The 24,192-nt window shown below is 38.5% G+C and overlaps 3 protein-coding genes across 3 annotated transcripts; 1 reads left to right on the forward strand and 2 right to left on the reverse strand.

Annotated features, from left to right (window-relative positions):
* Positions 1-842: 842 nt before the first annotated feature.
* Positions 843-13,226, reverse strand: LOC111870006 (nitric oxide synthase-interacting protein homolog). The gene is made up of 7 exons (XM_023861930.2): positions 12,876-13,226; positions 11,387-11,498; positions 9,663-9,768; positions 8,132-8,253; positions 6,901-7,088; positions 4,112-4,220; positions 843-1,150 (listed from the first exon to the last, which is right to left on the reverse strand). The coding sequence occupies exons 1-7, from the start codon at positions 13,049-13,051 to the stop codon at positions 1,079-1,081; spliced, it is 885 nt and encodes a 294-aa protein (XP_023717698.1). The 5' UTR covers positions 13,052-13,226; the 3' UTR covers positions 843-1,078.
* Positions 13,227-18,106: 4,880 nt separating this feature from the next.
* On the forward strand, positions 18,107-22,962 carry LOC111870002. The gene is made up of 2 exons (XM_023861923.2): positions 18,107-18,467; positions 19,841-22,962. Exon 2 carries the CDS (start codon positions 21,437-21,439, stop codon positions 22,010-22,012), a length of 576 nt encoding a protein of 191 aa, XP_023717691.1. The 5' UTR covers positions 18,107-18,467; positions 19,841-21,436; the 3' UTR covers positions 22,013-22,962.
* On the reverse strand, positions 18,478-19,644 carry LOC111870003 (protein ALP1-like). Its single transcript, XM_023861925.2, has one exon. It carries the CDS (start codon positions 19,425-19,427, stop codon positions 18,624-18,626), a length of 804 nt encoding a protein of 267 aa, XP_023717693.1. The 5' UTR covers positions 19,428-19,644; the 3' UTR covers positions 18,478-18,623.
* Positions 22,963-24,192: the final 1,230 nt, after the last annotated feature.

Below are 24,192 nucleotides of genomic sequence, written 5' to 3' on the forward strand. Positions count from 1 at the left end.
ACGGTCCAAGTGCTTGTGGCAATTAAAAGCTGTCCCTTCCTTGCCAATTCTCAATACATTCACAATACATTAATGACAGAACTCAAGGAGAACTTCTGATATTTAGAGGCTCTGGTTAAATCAACACTCCCAAAAGTCACACTGTGTCCAAATAATTTTATTCTGTCAATACCACCACATTACACTTTTTTTTTCCTTGGCACTACAGCCCCAGTGGGCCTAGGCCTACCTCCATGAACTCCGTTCATTTCAGTTTTTCTAGATCTTACACATACGGTAGGACTCCTTGGGCGAGTGATCAGCTCGTCGCAAGGCCTCTACCTGTAGACAAACACAGAAAAACGCAAACATCCATGCCCTCAGTAGGATTCGAACCTACGACCCCGGTTTCCAAGCGAGCGAAGGCAGTGCATGCCTTAGACCGCTCGGCTACCATGACCGGCACCACATTACACTTACACATTCACATAATCAACAATGATTTTCTGGATTACACATAACTGCCTGCATTCATTGTATTTATTACTTATGACAGTCACCAAAGTTACAAGTAAAGTATTTATAAAACATTTTACTTGCAAGTGAACTCCATACTCTCCTGTACAAAAGTTTCACATTAGTACACACCAAAAATTAATAGTTTCAGTAATGAAATTAAAAATAACACCAACATATGAACTGCTACAGTTAAAAATAAAACATCTGTAACTTCCTTTACTTATAAAGTAAAAAAGTAAAAAGTAAAGCTTTCCCTGTACCAAGCCGTGAAGGCCCATTTCTGAGATGTTGAGGGTCCCACATTATCTAGACAATCGGCTCAAAGATGGTGGTAAGGCTGTCAGCCCTACGCGCTGGCCGCGCTTTACTCCCCAGGAAAATTATTTAATTAATTCCTGGTAGTCATTTCTGTTAAAGTATACTCCATAATTTATTCCATAACAAAACTTTTGTTACACCTGAACATGGCAAGTAAATCAAATTATATTTTTCAGTAATAAAATTGAAATAATACAAAAATCTGAACTATGATACAAAATCAATTATATACAACACACTTTCAAATACCCACATTATTGCTTCAAGCTTGCAATACAGGGCGTTCATGCTTCCCTTCCAGGTTCAAGTTGGTTGAAGAATATCCTGTTCCTCCCTGTAACAGATTTCAAGCCATCTACATTTCAAAATTGAGTTCATAATTGCATAATAATTTGATTATAATAACAGAACCCTATTGTACACAAGAATTGATAGTAGGCATATGAAAACACAAGAACCTAGTTTATCTATCATACAGAAACAAGAAAGGAAAAACAGACATATCAGACCACCAGTACAGAAATGTTTCATTTACACATGATGCCTGTCCATATTTATGCCATCATCTTGTAACAAATGGAAGCTCATATCAACAATACACACTTTGGATTTTTATTTATGACTATAACCCTCAACAGGAGTGATTTCTGAAGGATTCCAAATGGCCCAATGGATCCCACTCAAGACTTCATCAACTGGTGGAGAAAGTCATAGAAATATAGGACCTTGAACAGTGCTTAATAGCACAATCATTATAATAGTGCATTATAATAATAGCAGTGAACTTTGTGCAAATACAGGCATAAGACGTAAGAGGTATTCTAGGGGTACCTACAGCTTTTTTTTTTCCCCTTGGCACTAGAGCCCCAGTGGGCCTAGGCCTACCTCCATGAACTCCGTTCACTTCGGTTTTTCTAGATCTTACACATACAGTAGGACTCCTTGGGCAAGCGATCAGCTCGTCACAAAGTGTCTACCTGTAGACAAACACAGAAAAACGCTCACAAACATCCATGCCCTGAGTGGGATTCGGACCCACGATCCCGGCTTCCGAGCGAGCGAAGACAGCGCATGCCTTAGACCGCTCGGCTAGTGTGACCGGCACCTACAGCTTTTTACTTTAGAATATTTCTATCAAACTGATACTTAATGAGAGATACATAAAAATGTATTTAGACATTTACATAACAAAACTCTTAAAATGAATTAACCCGTTGCCGTGGTTCGTCGTGCATGTTTCGTCAGGGATTTAAATCGTCTGGGGGGGTTCGACGTGTATGTTTCGTTCAGCTGCACACCTATGTTATAACGCCCATAATAATTGATGGTTTTGCTGTAGATTGTTAGATTTTTCGCTGGCCTGTTGTCAGTAGAACAGAGTATAAATAAGACACGACTTTATCTGTGCCAAGTCATCGTTACATATGCCTGTCTTGCAGCAAAGTTCCTGTGGTTCTGGCGAGCGGTTTCTAGCTGTACTNTGGCAACTTTTGAGGACAGAGTGTGTCGCATGGTCAGCGCAACAAATCCTCATAGCCGTTATTCTCGGTTTTCTAGACTGGAGCTGCTATTTCCTTGAAATAGCTCCTCATTTATCATCATGAGGCTGCGTGGACCTGTTCCAGACCCACTACTTCTCAGAAAAAAACTGGTAGTGCCAGGAATCGAACCTGGACCTCTCGATCTGTAGGCAGGAACGCTGACCACCAGACCACAGTAATCAAAATCTATCAAAGGACTCAGCTGTAAGTAAATCTTAATTTAGGGCCTAATGTACAGTGGTCCTTACAAATTAATTCATGTAAATCAAAGTTACACATGGTAATACGAGTATGCATATAATCAATCACACACCAATTTAACTGGACTCAATAATATATATAAATATACATTAAGTTGCGCTATTAAAATTAACCAGTAAACCCAAATCAAAATGGCCAAACAAAATTTGTATTTGTCCACCATACCAAAGGCAAGTTTTATTTCAAGTAGCACTGTCATTTGGGTGTTGTTACCTTGCAGACAGTTGGAAAACTTGATGAAACTAGTAAGTTCTTTTCAGAACATGCCTACAAACAGCAAACTATCAAATGGGCAAGAATGTCAGTGTCTTTCATCAGTTCTGTCTTGTTTATTTTATTATACTTAATGATTATGAAGCCCCAGTGTATTTCTGTAATGACCACATTTAAACAAAAATACACATTACTAAATTCACATGCCTAAAAATAAAGTGTCCTCAACAGTTTCTTATAAACAAACTTTTTTGTCCTTTGTTTTTAATAAAGTCCATAGTCACTTTTCACTAAAACATACTTATCATTGACATAATCTCCAGTAATTCTTTTCACTGTCATCACTGTGCAAGGTTACTTCAACTTAACATTTCCAAGAGTATGGGTCAGGGAGCACACATAACATGGTCCTTAAGATCCCCTGACTTAACATGTAGTCACAAGCTTACAAAACGGAGGATCACAACACTACAAATTTTATCTAAGCTGCTGTCAACACCATCAATCCTGATGGCCTCTACTTTAACAAAAGACATGGGATGTTATTAAAATGGGTATCAGGCTGCATAAAATTAAAGACCATCAATTCCAGTAACATAAAGTGACTGAGTACGGACAGATGGATGTATATACTGGTCTACTTATACAGTATTTTAAAATTACAAACTTCTGCTAACGAATATAGCAAAGTCATTATTAATATGCTCTGAACTGTAATTTGTGCTGGTCAGGAGAATGCCTGCAAAAAAACAAACTCTGTGGTTTCAGTCCGCAAGCAAACTATATCAACTGAATGACTGCCACTTGTCAGCGAAGTTAGTGCCACCTTTAGGAGACAGAGGGTGTCATGTGGTCAGCACAACTAATCCCCCCACCGCCATTAATTTTGGTTTTCTAGACCGGAGCCATTATTTCCTTGAAATAGCTCCTCAATTATACTCACGAGGCTAAGTGGACGCTGCTCCAGACCCACTACTTCTCGGAAAGTCTTGTAATGCTGGGAATCAAACCCGGACCTCTGGATCTGTAGCCAGGGACTCTGGCCACTAGACCACAGAGGCAGTCACTCCAGCAGGTGTAAGATTTTTAAATACATGATGTACACAAATTAAACAGACATTTCTGTGTCAATATATATGAGATATTAAGGTGCTCTACTGAATGCATAACAATGTGGCCCACATTATTAAGTAGTGCTTTTGCTTCCCATAACAAATGGTCTGTATATCATACTCATCAACATTAAAAAAGTCATCATATGATAATGCTACTGTTGTTACCCTCTGCAGAGGAATTACATCCTGTTCTTTCAGTTTCTCTCCTGTAAGTGGATGGCACCAGTCCTTCTTGATTATCTTCTCAACACATTCCATTGTGACTACATCTCCCCTGAAACAGTATGTATAAAAACCTTAACAGTGAATGCACAACTAACATAAAGATTATGTTGTCTTATGGACTTCTACTGCCAATGGTACTACTCTTCCAAAGCCAAATTTTCAGTTCCTGTCTTCTCACAGTAGACTGTAATATAGTTACACATTTCTTCCGCTGTGAAACAAGGCATACTTTACTTATTTGGAATGAAGATTTCTATTTTCTTTCATAAGAATAAAGGTAAAAAATGGTAAAGGTGTCCCTGTGCTTAACTAAGCACTATGCCATGAAGACATTTGGGAGAGCAGATGTATATACATGTATTCTTGACCTCAGCACTACCTTAAGGTAGCTTCAGGGCCCAGCCACACTGCCCTGGGGGAAAGAGCCCCCAGTGCCCATCGGATAGGAGGCTGTGTAGGCCTCAGAACCAGTTTGGATGACATGGAGAGAAAAATCTTGCCCTTACCAAGAACTGAACTACACCCAGCCCATAGCAAGTCACTATACTGACTGCACTACCCTGACTCTTTCACAATAATGCATTCTTTAATTATAAGACTATTTGCCTGATCACAAAATGTAATGGCTTCCACCCATCACCGTCTACTTTTCTCAATGGTATGTCCAATATGCTCTGTTATCAAAGTGATATGGAAATTCTCTTTATTGTTGTTGTCGGGAGATTATCAAGCCTAGCATTAATTTAAACAGCTCTCACTCTGGAAAACTGCTGAATAGCCAGCACGAACCAAGCTTCTGAATTCCATACTGGCCAATTCTTTATCTCAGGCCCACTACGTGTAACTCTTGGCATGGTACTTGACATCGAAATAGGCAGGTATTCATTTATTTAGTTCCTGTCTTGAAATGCCATGTGTAAGATACCTATGTGAAAAATGGTTCTGCAAAAAACATCGGAGAAAATTCTGGAGGCATTACTGGAAACCCCTCCACAAAAGAGATGGGGGGGGGCAGAGAGACAGAAAATCAAAGTGCCCAATGCCCATCTAGACAAACTAGATAAAACTGGTGGTAGGTTTGAACACTTTCATTGGAAATTCCTCATGTGTCTTGTATAGGAGACCAGAGTTTGAAGTTTCATGTTAACTCAATATCCTAAGAAGAACCGAGTGCCAGGAACGCATGCATAACAGGGAACACTTCAGCATTTGCTACAATCTGGGAAAGTTTTATTTGTAATATGCTTAAGCTGTAGGTTTGTTGGTTCGACTACCAGCTGAACTCATACTTCATATCTGAGAATCATGGGTTTCCACCAGCCTAGATACCAACAATCCATGCTGAGGTTCTTCATGGCCATGCTAAAGCTCAGCTTCTCAATGCAGCAGCCTGGATCATATTTTCTCTCAGTAATTTGATTTCCCCTGCAAATTCTCATCATTCCAAACACTCCATTACTCTCATCTATCATCCTGGGCTGAAACAATGGGCCAATTACCACTACTAGCACAAGCCTATGCAAGCCAAGGGATGCAGTCCTACCCGACCCTAAGAATACAAAAATTAAGATTTCCATGATTACTGCTCAGTTCTACTATGCAAATATGTGATAAGGATACAGTTACTCCTCTGCTTAATTACTTAGACATTATGCCATGGAGCTGCATTGAGGAGCGGAAGTATAATTCCACCATTCTTAAACTTGATACTGAATAGAGGTGAATGGTCACATTCATGCCCCTACTGCTTTACCCCAGGGAAATAGCCCCAGTAATACTGTACAGGAGGATGAGTGAACCCCAGAGCCAGTCTGGATGCTATGGAGAAGTAAAAACCTCTTGCCCCTGCTCGAATGAATATCTGATTCCCAACAGCACAGTCGCTTCTTTTCAATACTATATAACAAATATGGCAAGAAGTGCTCAGGAAAATATCTTAACCTACACTCCCATCACATCACAGTGAAATCTCGCCAGTATGAGAGAGAGAGGACAACAGTAGTCAGAAAAATAATGCAGAAGGCTCTATGTCAGTACTGAAATTGGGGGCAATGACAGTATAACTATATATTTACTGGTAAACATCAACCATCAATTCCTATTAGATTTACTGATACAGCATTGTGCAGAACTGCAGCACTGAGAGACTTGCGAGTGGTTATTACTTGCCTTGTTCTGCTGAGCAAAAGTTTTCTTGTAGTTTACTATTAAATTTACAGCAAACAGGAACTGATCCTTTTATGCTTGCTAGTATTATCATACTGTAATCTCAACTTTCAGCCTCTCTTGTAATCAGATATATCCTATATGATGGACAGACCCTCACAGGTAAGTTTGTGAGGGTGAACTCGAAAAATTTTCAACTAAAAGCCAAAAGAAATAACTGGAAAATTTTGGATAAACTGGTACTTACGTAAAGTTAATAGAAAGTCCATCGAGTGTAACAATTTTTGTAGGTCACTTTTTATTATTATTTCTGCCTTATATGTTTCAACATGTAGCAACGTCCACACGACAAACATAATTGTGAACATCAAAAACAGCCACAGTGTTTCCATAATTATAGCAAGTGCCTCTGATGATGGTTGTGTCAAACCGAAACATGTAAGGCAGAAATAATAATAAAAAGTGACCTACAAAAATTGTTACACTCGACGGACTTTCTATTAACTTTGTGATTGATATTGTAACGGACCAAAATGAAACAATTAAAAAAAAATGGTACTTACGTAGTTTTGATAACTGCACATGGGACTGAGTTGCTGAGGATGTCATGGGTCACAGCACACATGTAACGATTCTGTTTCACAATTAAAGCCTTCTTATCATCAGGATCTTTCACAGGTGTAAACTTTATATCAATCAGATCTTTGGCTTTCAGAGGCTTCCCACTTACAGGGCAGTATACATTCCTGTCCTAAATGGAAGAGAACATAACGGTATAACAAGGCTGCAGTCATACCAAATATGGGTGACATATCCTAAAGGCATGGGGGTGTGAAGAGCCTTTCCTGAAATATAATACACAAAGTACACTCCCTTGAAACTTATGCAGTATGAAGATCAATCACAATTCATCTGCTCTAATATTATAAGAGTGTTTTACTTGTATCATTTGCTAGTAACGAAATTAAATAAAATATAGGGCAAATAACCATATCACACATCTAGTTATAAGAGCTGTTCCTTGGCTCTGCCAAAGAGAGTTAATTTTGTTTTGTAACTTTTCTTCCTTGAATTGTATTAACCTGTAATATATGCGCACTACAACATGGCAACATAATTCATATAGGTAGAGATACAAAGGTTCCTTCTTGGGAAAGAAAAATCGGCAACACTTCAAGGAGGACTGGTTAGGTATGTTGTACAGTTTTTCCTGGTTTATGATTCTAAGGCAAAATAGCAGATTTATCTAGCATAAAGTGGCCTCCTCAGAATACTCCCCACTACTTCAAGAATCTTTACACTGTGGGACAACATACCATCAAACAATTCTACTGTTTCCATATTGACATTACGTAACTCCACAATGAATTGTGAGGGACTGGCAACACATCTGCCATTAGTCATATGATGGCATGAAACATTTTTACTGCTGCACCAGCAAACTTTTGACTTTTCACTACCTCTTTTATGTGGCTGCACATAAGTTTGCCTAGAAATTTACTTCCTATAGTTGGCAAATAAAACTAACTGTTTTTATATTCACTTGTACCACCAAATTAAACTGTTTGCTATAAATCTCTCTTGCATGTGCATGAGCAGTACGCCTTTGAGAGGTTAAGTTTGTACAAGGAATAGGATTCAACCATGTTTACTACACAGCCAAAACTCAGCGACCTTCACCAGTACTAGACTGTACAATGGCATAATATAACTGAAGAAATATTCTTTCTGTCTTCCTGATTAAGGTACCTGAGTCAAAGGCTCACTAAAAAAGGTCTCATACTGTCAACTCACAGGTTTCTTCAGAGTCTTGTCCTTGGCTTCAGGAGTTTTGGACGGTATCCAGAAGCTGGGTAGATGTTTATCTCGACCCTCTGTCATGTTAGACACAGATGGCTTCTCAATATTTAACGGGTCTGTCACAAACAATATGACAATCATGAAGAATGAAATACTTTATTCAAATATCAAATCAACAAAGGTTAGCTTTCTATGGTCAGTAAATTTTATCCCAACATATGAACCCCACCCTCTAAAGTTTCTTTACCAGCCACAATCAGTGGGTAACATGTTTCCCAGTTAAAGTTTCACACAGTATACTAAGTGCATGCAACTATGCTCAAATCTACTGAGAATAAATAATTTAACCATGAAAGTGTTAAGTATATTACAGACCAGGCACATTCTCTAAAGATAACTTCATAACATCAGATACTCAAATGATAAGGATAAAAAGGTAAAGGTAATCCCTGTAATAGGCCATAGAGGCCCATAGGGTTGTGAGACATAGAGGGTCCCACATTGTCTTGACAATCAGCTCGCAGACAGCGGTGAGGTTGTCAGCTGTACATGCCAGCCACACTTTACCCCCCAGGAAGGTTCCTGGTACTCATTTCTGTTCGAGGCTGAGTCGACCCCAGGGCCATAGTGCAAATAGAAGGATTAGAATAAATTTAGAAAAAAATCCACCTCATTAGGACTCGAACCCGCGACCTTCCAGCTTGTAGCATAGTGCCTCAGCCAACTATGCTATTGCATGGCCAGTAGGATAAAATATGTTAATTTAACTTCAAAAAATGGAAAAAAATCTTATCAAAGAACATCCAACGATACAAGGCACGCAGCCACAAGAGTAGAACACATCATGAGACATAATATACACACAACATTAGAAACACAACAAGAATGACCCCCATGTGGATGATTAATAATACACACCAATTTAAAATATGACATATGAGATAATAGGTTTTAATAAGTTTTAAATACATAAACTTTATTATTATATAAGGACATATACAAAAATTTAATATTATTTGTAAATGGACATATAAAGGAAAGCAGTGAAATGGTTGACGGATCGATACAACTGAAGATGGCAGCACACAGCCGAAACAGGTAGTGTAGAAGTGGCAAATGGGATTGTATGCACTTGAGGACTGTTAATACATACACATCATGAATATTTTAACAAAGAAGTTACAAAGGAATAGTGCTAATATGATAACCTAAAGATATTTTGTCCATGGGATTAAAATTGTGAGTCAGCAAACTGGATCAAGTGATTTGTCCCTTTCATTCAAATAACACTGTCAGAGGGTTCCCCACAATACTTCTCTACGCATTCCTTATTTCCTCCATCCAAACTACAAATACTGTCAATCACAGCCCTGGTGGTGCATGCGCGCACACATACATGGATGCACACACACAAAATTCTTCATTATGTACTATCCTAAATTGCTTGCTTACTTCATCCTTTTTAGATCCAAATATGTTCAAACCTCAAATGGACATAATAAAAATTAAAAATACATATAAATACCTGATTTGAAAGCTTTGACTGGAGCACTGACAATGTTCTTCTCTGTCTTCAAAAAGCTGTTCAATTTTGACCGTTCTTCTGCTGCTGCCAGTTCTGCCAATTCTGCCTAAAAAAATGCATTTCTTTAATATGGCGACCAGTAGTAATACAGGGAACAAAAACTCAACACAGTACAATGAAAGATGAATACCATGACCAAAGTCGCTGGCTACAAATTGATCATAAGTTGAGCAGAACTGAAAGAAAACGTGATCCAGTATATAACCATCTCACTAGTTCCACAGTTCATGACCTATCTTTAACCCTACAAGTTCCAAATATCAAATTTTTTTACCTTTACAAGAACTGTTCTCACAGCACATGACATCTGTTAGCATTTAACATAAACTTCATAATCAAGAAACACGTGGAGGAAATTATTAGGATGTTATTAGGGTGACTTTTATATGTATCGTGACGTATCTGCGCTATGCAGGACACCCCCCCCCTGTGGTGACGTAACAGCACTTCCCACAGTGACGTAACAGGGGACACTGCGGTTACTACATGGCAACAGGAGACTCCGTGCAGAGTGTGTTGCTTGGCAATCGGTAAACATGATGTCACGCATTAGTGGTAGCTATCACGTAACTGTTTTGTGTTATCAGTGCGGAAGCTACATTACGAGGAGTATTTGTCAGCGTAACCAGAGTTACTAGAGAGTGAGTTACTAGAGTAGTGACTATTGAGTTATGAGTCGAGTTGTAACGAGTGAATGGCAGTGACTCCAGCAGGGGAAGTAAGTGTGATATTGCAGATGGCAGTAATTGTGTAAATGTAAGAGTGAGTGGAATAAATTCGCTTGATCCAAAACAGCATTAAGTTATTTGTCGCGTTACCAACACCCAACACGTGACAGTATTATTTATTCATGAACTTTTCAGTCCTTTTACCTGGTAAAGGTAAAGTACAGTAGTCCTTGTGCTTAATTAGTTCCAGACTATGCCATGAAGATATATGGAGGAGTGAAGGCATAGCTCCACCATTCTTGACCTTGACATTAGATGGAGGGGAGTGGTCAGCTTCACACCCCTGCAGCTTTACCCGCAGGGAAGGGGCCCCTGGTTCCCATTGGATGGGAGGGTGGTTGGGCCCCAGAGCCAGTCTGGACTCTGTGGAGAAGAGAAAAATCTTGCACTGCCAGGAATCAAACCTGGGCTGTCCAGCCTGTAGCCCACTACTATACAGACTGAGCTATCCTAATTCCCCCTTTATCTGGAGCTGACAAAATTAAGGATGGAACTTCAAGGGTTTAAGATTTTATAGTTACACAGGATAATGATGAATTCTCATGGAACCCAAAGATCCATACCATGTTCACAGAAGCCAGTCACAGGATGCTATCCTGAGCTAGTCACATCCAGTCCACACTCATACATTCTGTTTCTCTAAGAACCAATTTAATATTGTCCCCTCATCCAGAACTACATCCCCTAAGTGGTTTCTTCTCTTGAACTTTTTCAACAAAATTCTGTATGTCTTTCCCCGATGCTATTTATGCTACATGTCCTACCCATCCAATCCTCCTACATTATGAGAGCAACATAAAATATGCAGCTCCTCATTATGTAATTCCCTCACCCACTTCCATCACTATATCCTTTTTCCTGCATCCAAATATTTTCAACATATGGCACAGAAAAAGAAAGGCACATGAAAGTGTAGCATTTGTAACAAATTATTACCTCTTCCTTCCGTTTTTGTTTTTCGTATTCCTTCAATTTTCGACAGTATTCATTCTTTTTTGTTATAATATATTCCAAAATTACTTCTTTATCAAACAGGTAACCATCAGACCTATAACAAACAAGGCAACATTTCAAAAGAACTTTACTACATATGTATACATATACATGTTAAACTTACAAATAAGGTAACTGCTTATGTCCCTCCTACTTGCATGAAATTATGACACAGTTATGTTACTCCCGCAACAGGTGCCTGCAACTATACCAGGGATATTAATATAAAATGTTTCATATTTAACATCTGAGGTTCTCATGGCAGTGACTATGAAGAGATTGGTTTTCTGGAATATAATGCTATGTAGCCTGAAATAAATTCCTGATGTTTCAGAGGAACGCACTGCCTCCAATTCAGAATCAACGAGAGTAAGCCAGGCAAGTAGCAAGCAGAGTCAAAGTTGGCAGATGAACACAGGAAATGGTATCTGACATGAAGGAACAGCTTTTACCTTAGCATTATTATACAACCGTCAACAGAACAAATTTTTAATAAATAACCAACGTTGTTGTATTATTATTTGTTTCACTATATTTCTGTTTGTGAGACACTGTCAAATTCCGTAATTAAAGATATTGAATTTTTTAATATATTTTTAATACTGTGTGTTCTAACATTCACTATACTTAGTATTTTAACTACAATTAATCATACTGAAATAATTATTCTTCATGAACTCATAAATTTGCAACTCCTTTGTGTTTACAATTAATTTTTATATGTTTATTGTGGATTACTTTTCAACTTCTTAGTTGTTGTACAGAATATTAGGACATTTTTCAAATACTTACTTATTCTGCTACTAGTAGTTGAGTATTCAGTGTAATTATTCAACTGATTTATATGTTGGTCATTAATGTCACAATCTTTGAATTCTCTTTTTTGTACATAAAACAAGACTTGGAATTGATAATTAATTTCACATTTATTGTAAGATGTATGACTTATGTTGTACCCAAATAGGCTTTCCTATTATGGATTTGCAGAATGCAAAATAAATTTGAAATGTAACATTTGACCTTGGAACACTGTTTCTTACTAAAATGAGACTATGGATTCATCAAAGCCACCAATTTCCACTTGAATCTTACTACAAGTGAAGCTCCCTAAGGAAAAATTCAGGAAAGTTAAAGGAGCCATGGTAGCCACAATTCAGCTGAAGGTAAAATGATAGCACAGTAGAAAGATTTTCACATAAGCGGTATAAAGAGGAATATGTTCAAAATCAAAACCACTGCATACTCAACGTTATACATATTGAATCTTTGAAAGATCATAATCAAAATGTTTTAATTTTTCTAAATATACTTACAAAAAGAAATTGTCTCTATTAAGGTTAGTTTCTGGTTATTTTAGGTTTACTAAACTGGGTAACAGAAAGGGTTCAATACATTTTGTGATCCTTTATCATCATTACTGTTACGAACTTACGTGACAACTGGATTTACACAAGGCTGCAAAGTGAGAGAACAACAGTCAAAATCTTTAACTGAATCCTTTCCAACTCGCTGCGAATTCGTGCCATATCCAGATGCTTGAGCATCTTTTTTCTTTTCATGATACGTGTACACTGCACCCGCTGTACAATTTCTTGCATGCCGAGTCATTGTAGTACTATTCACAAACCAACTTCGAAAAAATAACAAATCCTAACTAATTTCTTGTATGTTACTATACGTGGCAAATATTGTGAATACTAAATCCTTAACTATCCCTTATACCAACTGTTTACAGTTACCAGAGCGAAGTAGGGTAACTTAGTGATCAGCACCGCGAAACTCCCATAAGGGAGAGGGAAACATGCATAAGAGCCATCTATGTTCAATAAAATGAACTAGGTAGTCTGGGAACGACTGGAATCGATCATTATACACCTATCGCATTCAATCGAATCGCGTAAGTGTGAGCCAAGCAGAAGATCATAAATTTCCGTTGAAGGTTTCGGGCGTTGGCACAGTAAAAGTGCGTAGTTTCTGAAGATATGTGTACGCCTTTGAGGTATGTCGTGCAATTAATTAGATTAATTAGTAAGTAGGGACTTTGATTTGATGTTATGAAACGAGAGTCCACATTTACGCATGAATTTACATCTGTTTGTTACTTATGTATATGGATTACGCCCAGTGAAATTAGAAACAAACACGAAGTCAGTGTTTCTCCGATACTTCAAATCGTATTTTTGTATTTTAAACATATTTCGGTGTAGCCTAAAGAAGGACCGTAGAATCTTACGAAAGTGAGAGTGTACTGTGATTCTGTTATAATTTTTGTATTGTTTCTTGCAGTATAAATGGGAAGAAAGAAAAAGTGTTTTGCACCAGGGTACATGTCTTCCAGTGACCACACTGGAATTAAATTCTTCTATTTTCCCAGGGATTCAGCACGGTATGAGCCAGATCTGAAATATTATTATAAAACATACTGTAATATTTTGGCCAGTGTTATTAAAGGAGCTAAAAATCTTCATTATAATCAAATCAATTTCTAATTCTAGTAACAAAATGAAAACCACTTGGACATTATAAAATCAGACACAGGTAGAAAAATTAATAATGCAGATATACAGTTTTTAAACATTGATGGGAAGTTAACTGATAATCATGATGTTATTACAGATTCTCTTAATAATTATTTTCGAACAATAGCTAGACAACATCAATACCAATAATGTTCGAAATTTTCTGTGATTTGAAGAAAACCTTTGACTGTGTCATTATCTGTCTGTCTATCTCTCTGTCTAAAGTAGAATTTTATGGAATAGTTGGTAAGGCCAATGCATTGATAAAATCCTATGTGAAAGATAGGTACCAAAGGGTAAGTCTATTTTACTCATTGGAGGAATAATTTAACTCCAATATTAATTAATGATCTTGGTCTGTTATATGCTGAATGCCTAGTAGTATACTTTTATGTTTCATTGTTGTAGTCTTGTGTCATTAGTGTGCTGCATTCTTTCACATATATATTTTAAAACTGTGTTAATGATTTACCCACTGTGATTTGTCTTTGATAATATGTGTAATTGTTACAGGTTAAATGTAAATAATTTTTATTTATATCATTCTGTTGTCTTAGACTATTACTATATCCACTCTTCTTCCAGCCATGTAAGGATTAATGGAAAATAAATAAATGAATGAATGTCTGTTTTAGTCATGATGTAATGTAGCACCTACACCATGTTTGTAATGTTTCCTGATGAATTATTTCAAGGTTTTGAGACGATATGTAATACTCTTACAGGGCTATGGTATGGGCAGGAAGAGTTGGATTATCCTGTACTACTGATTCTGCTAGAATGCTGTATGATAAATTTCTGTGCAGCAAACAAGTGTTGGCGAAGGGAAAACACTGCGTTGCCCGCTCAGTGACAACAGTCCCCATATAGAGGTCTGAAAAAAGGCAAGTATGGCGATAAAGAGTTGGATCTTCCTCAAGGATGGTAAACCCGCCTTTCTTCATCCTCCTCCTTCACAGAATGGGTGGCTGATTGACATCACTGCTGCCCAGCATGTGTGGAGGACACTGAAAGAGGCGGGTTTTGAGTACCTGAATCAGGACCCCCTGGAGAACACATTTGGAGCTATTCATTTGGACTGTGGTTCGAACAGTAACCCAACTGTGGGACAGTTTGTAGATGCCCTGAAGACTAGCGTCATCAGTGGCCTTGCATTTAGAGGACTGGGGGAAACTAATTGTGAGGATGATGGTGCTACTCTTCTGGATAATCTACAATCGCTTTTCAGGGCACCTGAAACTGCTTCACGAAATCCCACCCTGTCTCTCTAAGATCCATTCTAATATTGTCCACCCACCTACACCTTGGTCTTCCCTGTGGTCTCTTTCCTTCTGGCTTTGCCACCAATATCCTATACACATTCCTCGTCTCCCCCATTCGTTCTACATGACCTGTCCACCTCATCCTCCTTGACTTCATCATTCTAATTATACTTGGAGAAGAGTACAAGTTATGAAGCTCCTCATTATGCAGTTTTCTCCAACCTGCATAGTCTCTAACACATGACAATATTTTATTGGTGGTATAAATGCTTAGTTCCCAGTGTTTATCTGAGAAACCAGCGTAACTGAGTCATGTTTGTATAACCATTGTGTCTGGTGTATAACAAATCCCACTACCTAAACCCAGAAGACCAAGTCACAGCAGTGTAACCATTTATGTGGAGGAAATTCCACTAAACTGCAGAAGACTTGACACAGGGGAAATTCACTATTTAATTATAAAACTTGAGCTTGTGTCAGTTAACCATTTCATCTTGTGTAAAGGAAATTTTACTACCAAAAATTACTTTAAACTAGTTTTAAATATTGTTTTTAATTTATTCAGCTTGTTCTTTGATGTGTTGACAGTTAAGAATGACAAGTGCAGATATAGTGTCTTGAAATCCTTAAATATTCTGGAATGAAATACATGTTCAGGTGATATTTTGTTCAGGTCAGAAGAAGAACAGGAGGAGAGGTGGTGGTGGTTTGGTGGAAGCTCAAATCGCAGTTCAGGGCTTGGAGCTCTGTACCTGGGTATGGACTATGAATTTTCAAGTTCATCAGGCTACCCTCACAATACGTACCATGGCCCTGCCAGGCACCTGAGGCCCTTGCTGAACAATCTGGGGCCAGATCCTGAAGGTGGCACCAAGCCGCTGCGATTCACAGACTCTCCTCAGCATTATGCAGTGGCACAGGGAGGAACGCCCACTCTTTCTCCCCGGCGCAAGTCATCCAGTACCAGCAATGAGGGCAGTGAGGTGGGCAGAAACCGTTAGCTTATACTGAAGGACTGTTTGCTTGATGTGTGTGTAAATAACGGATTCATGATAATCCTCAGAGTTGGCTGTATTAGAACTGAGTCTAAAATATCCTTGAGGGCTCTTCATCATCAAATAGTGACTTAGATCATTACCTTATCTTTATAAAGCTACTAGATTTTATTATCAACATATGCTGGAAAACAAAACTGCCATACTAAAGATCTTGTTGGACACATGGGTCTCTTCTTCAACAAGGTTACTTGCTCAAGGTATGACACACCCCCAAAAATGTTTTAAGCAGACCGTCACTATCAGCAGATTGTTTCTTATTATACTGACAAATATATTTTGTTTTTATTTCCTCAGATTAATGTTAACTGATGGGGATGTACCCAGAATCCTTTGTATACTAAACTCAAAATTAAAAGCAGTGAAAACATCTGTCAGTATAATTGCATTCAGTCTCATGAAGGTGGAAGCAGAGTCAACTCCAGAAACATCTTGTACATCAGTTATATGTCACAGTATGGACACTGTCCAACACAGTTTTACTGTAATTTGTCCGCTGTGACAGACATTTAGAGAATCATGCTAGATGAATCCTTAGCATTACACTTCTTACCTACTTCATTGTCAAGCCAAAATAAACATAATTCTTTTAATGAAATGGGATGTTAAATTCCATAAAAGTTGCATGCTTTTTAAAAGAGTCAGTTTCAGGACTGTACCTTGAATGTCACTGTAAACAGCTGTTGATGTAGGGGATTAGAACTAACATGATGTTTATATCAGGCTCTTTATGAAAGCTGGACACACATCCAGTATCCCCTCCCTCCAGAAGATGGCAACTGAAATGTTTGCTGAAAACACTGGTAAACCTTGAACATACTGCGTGGCATATTATCAAAAGTAAAAGTCATACAGAAACATACTGTGTTGGGTCTCTTGGTCAGTGGTTTTCAACCTTCTTGTGCTTGCAGGACACTTGCTTGGTATATTCATTTTCTTTTTTGTGTCCCACTAAAATTAGAATAGAAAACTAGAAGTTGTAGTAAAATCACACTTATTTTTTAAATAATGTAATTTATTGTATAAATATATAGAATTATCATAAAACAGAAAGATAATGTTGTGTTACAAATATCAATTTAAAAAGTTTATGAAAGTGCATATGCTTTGCTTTGCTCATATGCACTATGGAAGTGCATATTATATTTTATAATCATTCTTCTTACAAAGCCTCACAGCACATCACTGAAGAACCACTGATGCAGGTAGAACTCATGATGGAGATAGAGTCGGCTTCCAGAAACATAGTTGTTTTAAAAACTAGGATCGTGGACAGCTTTGGGTTTGAGAATTTCATTCTGAAGAAAATGCATGCTTCCCAATGAAATGCACTGGTGGTAAGAGTATAGTTACACAGAGGATGTAGGAAAATTTGGAAGCCAGGCAGAAGTAGTTTCTCTTCCAGTTTCACTGAACTGATTATGCAACTTAATTTATGTCTTCACAGGCAACTTATCCGCCACCCCCACCTGCACCATCTGGAGGGGGTCTCCTGGACCACCGAGGTCCTGGTCTGTATATCTCGGCAGCGGACTATGCAGAAGGTGGCAGTGCCAGTGTTGTTCATTATGCCAGTGGCAATCACTATTCGGCACGTCCCGAATTTTACAGGACTGATTCATGTTTCACGGGTAGTATGTACAGTGCTGTGGGAAACACTGCCGTACTGCACTATGCTGATCGACTGTACCCTGAGTTTGAAGGCTACCAGCTACACCACCACCCCCACACAGGTGCTTATGATAATCCGAGTGTAAGCAGTGTGAGCAGTTCTACCAAAGGTAGGCGTTCACCAGATCGGATCGGATGCTAAGTTACATGTAAGTAACGAAATCAAGTGCGCTATCATTCACGTCATCGTATCGCACGCATCGTACTACGGCAAATCCGATTGCCATGGTTGAGAGGGCATAGAATCCGATGTGTGCGATGCGAGAGCATAAGTCACCCGGTAACCCCGTTGCAGTGGACGAGGTCTCTCGTATCTGCCCATCGTGCGACAGCTCTTGAAACACTATACAGGGCGCAGCAGTCAGTTATTATCTGCAAGCAAGCATGGATGACGCCACTTTGATTTCACTAGTGCAGAATTATGAAGAAATATACAATCTGAAACATCCAGACTATGGCAACCAGCAGCGAAGGGACAACATTTGGGAGGAAATAGCAGGAATCATGAAGAGAACAGGTCAGTTTAATATAACGTATAGTTTTTATTTGAGCGTTGTTAAACATTGTTTAATGTTTGACATAATTACTAGGCCTATATTTGTAGCAAAACACTAACTAAACAGTAACTAAAAAACTAAATAGTAAAGCTATCATGAACGGAGCATTCAACAAATTAATTCTGAATATTCCTTTTGCCAACTTGAATTCTTGCAGCTTGCCATTCTACAGGTCCTGCTTCAGAGTTGAAGTAGTTTGTAAATGCATCTCTTACATGTAATGCAGCCTGAGGTGGTGGTCCACCACATCGTTCCAAGTTCCTTAGCCCTTGCATATCAGAAACAGCAACTTGTAAATCATTTTCGGACCAGTAACAATTATCATGTCTCAAATAATTATGTAGTATGCAGGCTGCAAGGATTACGCAGTTGGCATGCTCATGAGACAGGCTTAACCTATGCTCAAAAATTCTGAATTTCCTAACCAAAATACCGAAAGAGTTTTCAGAAACATTTCTCACCTGGCTTAACCTATAATTGAAAACCTTTCGTTCTTCATTTCCACGAGCTTGATCTCTAGAGAATGGCGTCATTAAATATGTTCGTAAGGGAAAGGCTTCATCCCCAACTATTACATGTGGTAGCGTAGTATTACTTCCAGGCAGTTGTTTCTCTGTAGGGATGTTTAAAGTATTGTTCTCTAGACCGGTTCCCAAGGCAGAGCGCTTAAAAATACTGCTGTCTGAATTTGTGCCATAGGCTCCTACATCTATGAAAATAAATTTGTAGCTGGCATCTACCAGAGCTGACAATGCTATACTAAACACTTTCTTGTAACAAAAGTACTGTGATCCACTATGTGGAGGAGCTTGAATTAACATGTGTTTCCCGCCAATGGCTCCGAGTAAGTTAGGAAAATTCCACTTTTTACAAAAATCATCTTCTATTTTGACCCACATATCTTCGTCAGGTTGTGGCATGAAGAGGGGTTGCAGCCGTCTCCATATAGCATCACATGTTGAATATATGATTTCTCGTACCGTTCGTTCTCCCAAGCGGAAGCTGAATGAGAGAGAACGAAACGAGTTTCCAGTGGCAAGATATCTGAAATGAGGAATATGTATACTTCGTAAGGCAGCATGAAAACACTTACATGCGAAATTGTTGATGCTTCGTCTGATAGTTGTGTGATATATGAATTCAATTTAAGAGTATATCGATGGTGTTAGGTAAAAGGTTGTAACCCTCACGTTAATTCGAAAGACATCGTATGAAAGTTCTCGCGAGACTAAATCGTGGGGAAGAAGGGCACAGTAAACAGTAAAATAAACAAAATATGTACATACCTAATGTAACACACATGTTACTGGATATTGTATTGTTTATCTTTCAGATAAGCAGTGTCGATAACGTTGGACACGGTTGCGTGATAATCACCGTAAAGCCTTAAACTTGAGAAAAACCAGAAGTGGCCAGGCAGCGTCAAAGACGAAACCGCCTAAATATGAGAAGGAACTTTCTTTTTTGGCCCCATAGCTTTTGGACGATGCCATTCAACAATCGAACTTTCCTTCTCCAGGAGGTGTTGATGATGGCAATGATGACGGCAATGACAGAAACACTGAAGACGACGGAGAAGATAGTGTAACAGCAAATGACTCTAATTTGTCCGTACACTCTTCAGCTCATTCATCCTACACATCTCGATCAAAACGCAGTAAGAAATGCACATCATCTGAAGAGCCTTCTGCCGCTGCCATTCTGAAAGAATATCTAGATGCCAAAGACAACTGGCATTCCCAATCGTGAAGATGACAGACTGACTAATTTTTTCTTGAATATGGTGGGCACTGTTAAATCATTTCCTACTAAAGATCAAGTGGAATTAAAAAGCAAAATATTTCAGTTGGTTAATTCAGTTGAAATGAGAATTGCGAATGAATTGGCTGCTCCTACTCAGTCAACTCCAATAAATTCAAACTCATTAAATGATGAATATTGTTTACAACCTGCATTTGATGGGACAACTATACCCACAGATTACTATGGATACTACACTGAGCAGGCATGGCCGAGTCAGTAATCGTATCATGATCGTCGGGAATGAAATTAGATGAAAATAAACTGATAATAAAAGTGTTGTTATATAAATACATAATCAACGTGTTTGTATCCATAATTTGACACGTTTTCAATTAGTAATTAGATTTATACCGCTTTGTAGCCACTTGTGTGAAATAATAAAATAATTACTTTAGTATATTATTATTTTATAGAAGTATCTTGCCTCAGACAGAGAGAAAGTCTTTCCTTTGGTTATATTACATATCTAAAACGAGTGTTTTTCTTCGTTAAACTCAGTGCAAGTAGATGTAATAGATAATCAAATTATTCGTGACTCATTCGAAAGTACTGGAAGAATTTTGCGTCATCCTCCAGCAGATCCGAAAAGAGTGAGCTGAACTCTCTGAATACTAATCTTTTCCTGTTGATATTGTGAACCCAATAACACTTTCTTCTCCTTTCTGTTTCTTTTATTTTTTTCTCATCTTCTATTAGGATGCAAGTAACTACCGCAACTTCTGTCTCGCTGTCCATCGTGAACTGAACAAGTACACCCATACTGCGATAATGAATGCACGCGAACACTGCTGAGACTGGCACGGGCTGATGCGTCGGCTTGGCGATGCGGGCAAGTGAACGCACTCACATTTTCCTATTATAGCTCCGATGCGTACGATGCGATCTAGTGAACGCCTAGCGCAACAGTATAACCCCTCGGATACCTTCACGTCTATGTTCCAGTGGTAGTGCTGCTAATCATACTCCCTATGAAGATCGCAGAACCCCATCAAATGTATCTAATGCTTTCTTATCAAATAACATTAGTTCCAATGTGAATCCAAGCTTCAGGCTGGAGGATGAGGGGGAGTACTCACAGTACAGCACACCAACACACCATTATTATGCCTCCCAACAGCGTCGCGGCATGGACTATGAGTACAGTCCTTCACCACCACCTTTCTTTTCTAGACAAAACTCTCATGATTCAAATGCATCCAATGTGGTTGACACAAGACCTGGTACACTGGAAGTTGGTGGAGGAACAAGGCTTCGGTCAAGCTTGAAACGGTACAATTACACTCCTGTACAGGGATCAAGGACAGTGGGAGGAGGTGGCTCGTCATCATCTGGCGGAGCTGATACACCCACGAACCCAACTCCCCCGGACAGTTTAACAAGCGAGGACAGTAGCTATGTCTCAGCTAAGGAGGGCTCCTACTCCTCTGTATCCAGAGTCCTGTTCTCACCGGTCATAATGATGGCTGCAGAGACCAGGGAGACTCTGCTTGACATTCCAGTGCATGGACAGAGCCAAGATGTGACAGTGCCATTGCAGGCTGTCCCCAGGAGGATATGCAGACTCAGTGGTGAGATGAATTCAAGTACTGGACGCGAAAACCCTCCGTTACTGAGTTGGAGTGAGAGTTCCTCTCATAGCAGATGCCCAACACCATGTGGCAAGCTGGTGCAGTGCACTCTTGAGGGACACCACATCAAATAAGCTTTAAATCATTATCATGATGAGTGCAATGGGACGTTGTGGGATAGACTTAGCATGTCACATTTTTCCAGAGTATTAATCACTCACTTTGTACATAGGCACAATGCCCTGCAGTAATATAATATCTGTAAATAATTTGTACATTCAACACACATGGCTTCCAGGTCACGTCATTCCAACTTCATTCCTCTTTTGTACACTTCAGAACTGACATTGTGATGTTTACCTCATTGAACACTAACTCAACATGTCATTAGCTTGTGTATAAAATATATATACATATATATGCCATAACTTTTGGGGATATGAAATACTTTGTTGCTCAAATTTTTAAGTGCTTTGAAACACAATGACAGAGATTAATAATTTATTGCAGGAGAACAAATACTATTAGCCAAGAGAGTGGCCTTGTTTTGTTCTGTACTTCTCACATGAGTGGCAGGAATGACTGTGGTGACCATCCCATGCTAGTCTCGAGACCGAGCATGTTCCAAGCAACGTGCGGCCTGATTTTATTTATAATCTTTCTCTGTTTTACAATGTTTTCCCCTATTTGCTGTTATATATGGTGTTTAAAATTACTTTCCACTTTTTACATGCACATACTTGTATTGTGATAAACACATTCCTGAATATGAGACAGAAGACAAGGTTGTGTGAATGAGTTGTGGATTTTTTTATATTATTTTAAGAGGTCAACATGTTAGGCAGCACTGTCTGCTCTGCCATTCTGTATATATATATATACAAATAATATATTACAACATGTGTGTGTGTGTGTGTGTGTCTGTGTACATATACACATATATATTTGTCTAAAACCGAAGAAAGACTTGTACAGTTTTCTCCATTTTAAAAGACCAAGCTGTGTAATACTAGGGTATTGGTGGTGATGATGAATTATGTTCTAATTTTAATATAATTATAAATAAAATAAGCTTTCAGTGGTCCTGAATATACTTTTTTCCCCAGATTTTGCATGTTTGATGAAATAATTTTGACCTCAGGTCTAAAATTCTATTACTGAAGGCAGTATTAGTTCAATAAAAAAGTGGAAGTCCTGTGCATAATGAAGCACCACAACCATTAACAAATGAGGGGGAATGGAGATATAGTTGCATGTATTGTTAAAGTTTGGCACTAGATGGAAGTGAGCAGTCAGCACCATCATGCATCTGTATCCCAGGGGAAAGAGCCTCCAGTGCTTACAGGACAGGAGACTTAGTAGGCCCCAAAGCCTGTCTGGATTCTATGGAGATGAAAATCTTTGCCTCTGCCAGGAATTGAATCATGATCTCTAAGTTATCTAGCCTATAGCCTATTCACTATATCCCAGCATTAGTCCTGCTGTTAATTCCTTGCTAGGATTTTTTGGTGTTGCATGCAATAAACATGTAAATCCCTTAGAAGATATCACATTTGTCTCTCTGTCCTTTTATCTGAGGCCTTTTATTAGGAATGTGGTGTGACAATGGGAATTTGTATTAAATACAAACCTGAAATTATTACTGCTTATTTTGGCTACCCAGTTATTTTTTTTTAATTACCTGTGAAAATAATTTTGTTTTAATATAATTCCTTAAGGAACTAGAGTGCCAGTATATGAATTTTGAATTAATGTTTATGATGCCACGAGGACTTACCTGTTCCATGGCATCTTGAACAGCAGTATTGAGGCAAGCAACAGCAGAACCAACAGAGGTGGTACCACTCACACAAGACCAATCATAGGTTGAGACATTATTATGAAGCAATGCACAATCCCCAGACAAGAATTTATGGTACGAATAGGCATAATTTTGAATACAAATGGCAAGGGGCAGACAAATATTGATAATCATAGGGGGCGATAATCATTAGGCTTTATAAGTCCAGGATTGACAGGGGTAAAACCTAAATCGCTTAAATTAGAAAAAAAAATTAAATCAAATATATTCCTCCAGTTGATCCTGGTTAAGGTTTAGAAGACGTGGAGGTGTAAGTCGCATCTCCATTTAGTTTAGAGTAATAATGGGAATTGGGCAGAGATAGACCACTTTTCCAGTTGAAACGAGGAACGTTAAAATCCCCAACCATATTTACTCGAAAATTATGGGTAGCCAGCTTCTTTTCTAAAAAACGAAACTATGTGGTGCTATCAAAAAGTTCCCGAAATAAGTTAATAAAAACTATTCCGTCTT

The sequence above is a fragment of the Cryptotermes secundus genome, unplaced genomic scaffold (assembly GCF_002891405.2).
Source record: "Cryptotermes secundus unplaced genomic scaffold, Csec_1.0 scaffold2845, whole genome shotgun sequence".
NCBI lineage: Eukaryota > Metazoa > Arthropoda > Insecta > Blattodea > Kalotermitidae > Cryptotermes > Cryptotermes secundus.

What these genes read in the sequence shown, in the direction of transcription:
- LOC111870006 (XM_023861930.2), bottom strand. Translation starts at nt 13,051, where the DNA reads ATGACTCGGCATGCAAGAAATTGTACAGCGGGTGCAGTGTACACGTAT. An exon ending in AACAAAAACGGAAGGAAGAG is followed by an intron (nt 9,769 to 11,386) that starts GTAATAATTTGT and finishes GCATTTTTTTAG; the next exon opens with GCAGAATTGGCAGAACTGGC. An exon ending in AGTCAAAGCTTTCAAATCAG is followed by an intron (nt 8,254 to 9,662) that starts GTATTTATATGT and finishes TGTTTGTGACAG; the next exon opens with ACCCGTTAAATATTGAGAAG.
- LOC111870003 (XM_023861925.2), bottom strand. Translation starts at nt 19,427, where the DNA reads ATGCCACAACCTGACGAAGATATGTGGGTCAAAATAGAAGATGATTTT.
- LOC111870002 (XM_023861923.2), top strand. Translation starts at nt 21,437, where the DNA reads ATGGACTATGAGTACAGTCCTTCACCACCACCTTTCTTTTCTAGACAA.